This window comes from Tasmannia lanceolata, unplaced genomic scaffold (genome assembly GCF_043159265.1).
Source record: "Tasmannia lanceolata isolate RefF3 unplaced genomic scaffold, GAP_Taslan_0.1 ptg000008l, whole genome shotgun sequence".
Classification (NCBI taxonomy): Eukaryota; Viridiplantae; Streptophyta; class Magnoliopsida; order Canellales; family Winteraceae; genus Tasmannia; species Tasmannia lanceolata.
Window position 1 is genome coordinate 38,427,959 of NW_027518685.1, and position 5,931 is coordinate 38,433,889.

General features: G+C 49.6%; 1 protein-coding gene across 1 annotated transcript; it reads right to left on the reverse strand.

The window, feature by feature from the left end:
- Positions 1 to 3,055: 3,055 nt before the first annotated feature.
- LOC143882954 (uncharacterized) lies at positions 3,056 to 3,796 on the reverse strand. The gene has a single exon (XM_077386328.1). It carries the CDS (start codon positions 3,794 to 3,796, stop codon positions 3,056 to 3,058), a length of 741 nt encoding a protein of 246 aa, XP_077242443.1.
- Between the last annotated feature and the right edge of the window lie 2,135 nt (positions 3,797 to 5,931).

Genomic DNA, 5,931 nt, shown 5'->3' on the forward strand with positions numbered 1-5,931 from the left:
TGGACCCATGGAGCACGTAGTGGGCGGCCTTTGCGATCAATCTCCAGGCTTCCAATTTGTCTTCGGGCAGGATCCCGTCCTTCAGGTACCGCACTATGGGATCCATCCAGTTTGGCCCGGGCGGGATTTCCAAGACTTGCTTTTCATCAATGCTGGGGTGAAGAGTACCTCCATGTACACGGAGCCGAAGTCTTGGGTTTATTCAGAGGCCATCTTGGAGAGGGGGTCTGCGCGATCGTTCATATCCCGCGGTACCTGGAGAACCTCGACTTTCCCCATTCCGTCCAGATTTTCTCTTACTTTCTGGAGGTGTCTTTTCATCCTGAGCTCCTTGGCTTCGTAGGTCCCATTTACTTGTTCGACCACCAGTTGCGAATCACTGTAGACTTTTAATTTCTTTGCGCCCGGTTCCGCTGCTAGGTTCAACCTTGGCAATAAGACCTCATACTCAGCCTCATTATTGGAGGCTTTGAAGTCTAGTCGTAGGGCGTATACTGCTACGAACTCATCCGGGCCCTGGAGGACCACTCCCGCTCTGCACCCTCCTTTGCTTGCCGAACCGTCCACGTACAGGATCCAATGGATCTAATTGTCATCTTCAGGTGATCTGGGCCCATCACGCTTGTCTCCATGGGCCGGTTGTTCAAGGGGCATTGGTTCCATCCACCGGCGTTGGTTTCGTGGTGGGGGCGGTGAATTCCACTATAAAATCAGCGAGGGCCTGGGATTTGATGGCCGGCCTTTGTCGGACTTGTATGTCAAATTCTCCCAACTCGACAGCCCAACTTACCATTCTTTCCGAGGTCTCAAGCTTTTGTAGAATTTTTCTCAATGGTTGGTCTGTCAAGAGTATTATGGGGTGGACCTGGAAGTAGGGGCGGAGCTTTCAGGCAGCGGTGACGAGGGCGAAGGAGAACTTCTCTATGTCTAGGTACCGGACCTCCGTACCATGGAGGATCCTGCTCACATAGTACACCGGATGTTCTCGCTTGTCCCTCTGGTGGACCAGTACCGCACTTACCGCCGTAGGACTGATAGCCAAATATAGGAAGAGCTCTTCCCCGAGCTCGGGTTTTGTCAGTACTGGCAGTGTTTGGAGGTACTGCTTTAAGGCGTCGAAAGCTTCTTGGTAGGCTGGGGTCCATTCGAACTACCGTATGTTCTTTAGCTGCTTTAAAGAATGGCTGGCACTTTTCGGCAGTTCTGGACATGAAGTGGCCGAGGGTGGCGACCCGTCCCACGAGCCGCTGCACCTCTACCGCCGTTGCCGGGGGTTCCTTGCTTAGGATGGCTTGGATCTTTTCAGGGTTGGCCTCGATGCCTCTTTGACTAACCATGAATCCTAAGAATTTCTCGGAGGTCACCCCAAAGGCACACTTTGGCGGGTTGAGTTTCATCCGGGCTCGCCGCAGAGTGTCGAAGGTTTCTTTGAGCTCGGAGATGTGCTTACGGGCTTTCAGGCATTTTACCAACATGTCATCCACGTATACTTCCATGTTTCTGCCTATCTGCTTCTGAAACAGTTTGTTCACGAGCCGTTGGTACGTGGCCCCCGCATTTTTTCAACCCGAAGGGCATGACAGTATAATAGTAGAAGCCTTGGTCAGTGATGAATGTTGTTTTTGGAATATCTGGCTCATGCATATTTATCTGGTTGTAGCCGGGGAAAGCGTCTAGGAAGGTGAGGAGCTCGTGCCCGGAAGTGGCGTCGATGAGCTGGTCTATGCGTGGCAGTGGATAGGGGTCTTTCGGGCAGGCTCGGTTCAGATTAGTAAAGTCTATACAGGCCCGCCAACCTCCATTGGCTTTCTTGACCATGACTACGTTGGACAGCCACTCGCAGTACCGGATTTCCCTGACAAATCCGGCTTGTAGCAGTTTTTCCACTTCAGCTTGGATGTGAGTTTGTCGTTCTGCCGCGACGTTTCTCTTCTTTTGTCGGACGGGCTTGAGGGTTGGATTTACATTCAACCGGTGAACCGCGATCTCTGTGGGTATGCCGGGCATGTCCGAAGCAGACCACACGAATACATCTTTGTTGGCTCTAAGGAAGCTAATCATTTGGTCCCGTAAGGTGCCTCTTAGTAGGGAGCAAATCCGGACCTCTCTCTCTGGCTGGTCCTCGGATATAGGGATGGAGTCTAGCTCCTCAATTGGCTCCCCTCTAACCGTGCAGGCTCGCTCTCGGGGGTCATCGCTTCCAATCGTGAAATTTTTAACTGTGGCATTGCTTCCTTTCAAGCTTGCTGCGTAGCACTGGCGTGCTATCATCTGCTGTCCGCGTACTTCCCCTATCCTGGTCAGAGATGGGAACTTCATTTTGAGGTGAGGCGTAGAAACTACTGCTCCCAGGTCCCTCAGGGCTGGGCGTCCTATGATGGCGCTGTAAGTGAAAGGTATATCCACGACCAAAAAGGTGGTCATAACAGTTTTCTGGAGGGGATGCGTCCCGAAGGTGACGGGTAAGTCAATTTTGCCACTGACCCGTACGCACGCCCCAGAAAACCCGTATATGGAATACTCTACAGGCCCCAGCCTTCCCTCGTCCAATTTCATTTCTTCAAAGATTTCGAGGTGCAACACGTTGACGGAGCTCCCCGTGTGTACCGATCTCTTCCCTACATCGAAGTTGGCGATGATTAATCTGATAACTAGCGCATCGTCATGAGGGACTTGTAGTCCGTTGTACTCTTCGGTGGAGAAAGAGATGACCTGGCCTTCTTGGATAGGATCCGTCCGGCCCTTTTTAGAAAGCATTTCCAAGGAGAATACTCGCTCTGCGTACGCTCGTCGACCGACTGTTGTTGGCCCCCTGCCGCAGGCCCTCCTGCGAAGATGTTGATTTTTCTAACAATAGTGGGCGGCTGCTCGGGGACCGGTGCCTGGCGAGGAGGTTCTTCTCTTTTGGGGGACCGGTGGTGCCGTGAGCGGTGGTGACTGCCTCGGGAGGATGTATGCTGCGAGATCGGTGTCCGCTGCGGGACTGGTGCAGGCCTCTCGACTTGTTGGGAGGGGAAGAGCGGTGCGTTTCGCTATGGTAATGGGAACGCTCTATTCACGCGGGGATCTTAAGGTACTGGTCTAAATGACCTTCCTCGGCCAGTTTTTCTAACTGAAGTCTGAGATGGAAGCAATGGTCGGTTTCGTGGTCGTGGTCGCTGTGGAAATCGTAAAACCTTCCGGTGGAGCGCTTCTTCGGGTCAGTGCTCATTTTCTTGGGAGGGGTTACGAGACCCTGATCTCTGATGGTGAACATGACATGGGAGAGGGGGACCTTTAGGGGAGCATTTCCTAACCTTTCAAAGACGGGAATGGGGTTCCGGTTTGCTGGTCTTTCTTCGGCACGCAGTTTTCCCTCATGGCCGGCCCGGCTCCGCTCCCGTACGCAGGCTTCTTCCGCTCGTATGAATTTGTTAGTTTTGGATTCGAGCTCCTGTAGGTCCCGCGGTGGCTTGAGGGTGAGGTGTAGTTTGAGGTTTTGGTCGGTGGTAGTGTGCTTCAGAGCTGCAACTGCTATCTGGACGTCGATGTTGGAAAGTTGAGCCAACTCGGTGTTGAATTTCAGCATGAAGTCTCTCAGGGTCTCGTTCCTTCCTTGTCGGAGGACCAAGAGGGCGTCCGCCGGATCGTGGCGGAGGCGATTGTTGGCAACCCTTGCGGTAAACTTCCTTCCGAATTCATGGAAGGACGAGGTGGAGTCCGGCTCCAGACGTAGGTACCAATCGTTAGAGGTTTTTCTCAACAAGGAGACAAAGGCCCTGCACATAAATCCATCTGACGCGTCTCGGAGCGCCATTACCCTCCTGAAAGTTTGGAGGAACTCTAGGGGGTCTGTTCTTCCATCGTAACAACTGAATTGAGAGAGATCTATCCTTGTTTCCACGGGGGTTTTTAGGAATTCCGCGCTGAATGGGGACGCCGTCTCTCTTTCCAATTCGTCTAGGATTTCGTGGGCATAAGGTTTTTGATTTCTCGCTTAACTTCTTAAATCTGTTTCTGCAGATCAGCCAGTTGGTCTAGCCCTAGCAGTTGCGCCGAGGTAGCCTCCTCCTCCGCCTGTACCGGAGGTAAATCTTGGAATCGAGTCATCCGGGTAGGGAGGGCGTAGCTTTGGGTAGCTTGTTTCCTGACGTCTGGTTGATACTCCCCTGCTAGGGGAGGTAGAGGGCAATTTGTCGAAAGGGAGGCGGCTCGAACCGATGCGCGCCTCCTACGATGGTGACATTCCTCGGGAGACTCTCCGCCGTCTTCTTCGTAGACTTCAGCCCGACCATGCGTTGCCGGAGGCATTTTCGGAACTGGAGGCTTCGGTTGCGGAGGCAACCGTAGGAAGAGCTCTTGGCGAAGCTCATTGAACATTTCCATGGTAGGGACCATCTGTGGTGTGCTAGAGGCTGCCCTATGCTGGCTCGAGGCCTGCGAGGTCTGCTGCTGAGAATTAGAGACATGAGTTTGTGCATGTTGGGCTTGGCTCCTGGTCATTACTCCTATTTCTTGCTATTGGGCGTGGTTTCTCATCGTCACAAAGTGTCAAGCTCAGACAAGTCCCACGTATGGTGCCAATATGATGGCGCCAGATCTGGGTTCGCGATCGCGCGGAGGGTAGAGAGCCTCTGCTGGGGTTTGTAATCACAAACAAAGGGGACAGGGAGGTCCGGGGTGGGTCCCGGACGTCCACTTCGACACTCAAGTCCGATTCTGGACCAACGATATAAAGAACAACAAGAAATGAGGTATAATTAGGTTTACCAAGACCAATGTACGGGTTCTTTCTCTGATATCTCGGTGGGCGAGTTGGGGGCCGAGGATAGAGGGAAGGATAAGGCATCCAGTGCCTCTCCCCTCTCTTGATTAAAGTGGGAAAACCTTACTAACGGCTTTGAGCTTCCTCTAATGGCCTCCCTTATTAGAGTCATTCATTTTCTTAGACTGAATCGGCCTCCTCCTCTTAGGGCCTTGATGGCGTATTTATACTTTGATCTTGCATGCAAATCCTCTTCATGGGGCGCCACATGGACCTTTTCATCATTTCAGAGACAAAACCCTCTTTTGTTGGATTGGGTTGCCCCCTGGTTCGACGACGCACGTGGCTTTGTTGTGTAATCTTGCCCATAATCGTGATGATGAAGTTTTTGTAGGCGGGGAGGTGACACGTGGCAGGATCACGCGGTCTTACTGTGTATTAATGTCTCTTCTAATAATGATTAGATTCTTCTGCCGTATGGGTGAAATGTGGTGAGATCCAACGGTCCCACCATATTTATGCCCTATCAGTGACCATTTAATTAGTTTTAGTTAATGAATCATAAGATTTTTACTTTACTGGTGAGGTAAAGGTTAATAAAAGAATGTTATGAAGCTTGTTTGAAGTGATGTGATGGAAATTTGGAGTTTTTTTGGAAGTTATATATTTTATCTCATAATCATGTGTAAATTTCATGAATTATTGGACATGTTTAATCTTTCTTTGTAGTTTTTTTTAGATCCTTGAACATTTTTTTATCCTATTGATGTGATAAGCTTGTAAAAAGCAAATTTTTTATAATTTGTAGTGATTCATTGCCTGACCATCAGTGAAGCAATTTAGTATAGTTGATTTTTCCTAATTACGAGCTATTACTGATTGGTGTAAGTCATACTTGATTTGCCTTTAATCTGATTCTGTTCTTGTGTTTAACTGGAATTTAAGCTAGTTATAGTATATGGTGATGATTATAGTGTTTTAGAAGGGAAAATGTAAACAGAATGTCAAATAATTTCAATTTTGTGTTATTCCAGTGGCATACAAAGGCATTGATCTAATTGTCTTGTAGTATTTGATTTCTTTTAAGGTTTAAGTTTTGGATTTTTTTATGTTAAATACTTGGATGAATCGCTTTTGAATTGATGTGGAATTGTTGTTCTTTAAAAAAAATATGGAATGATTAAGTC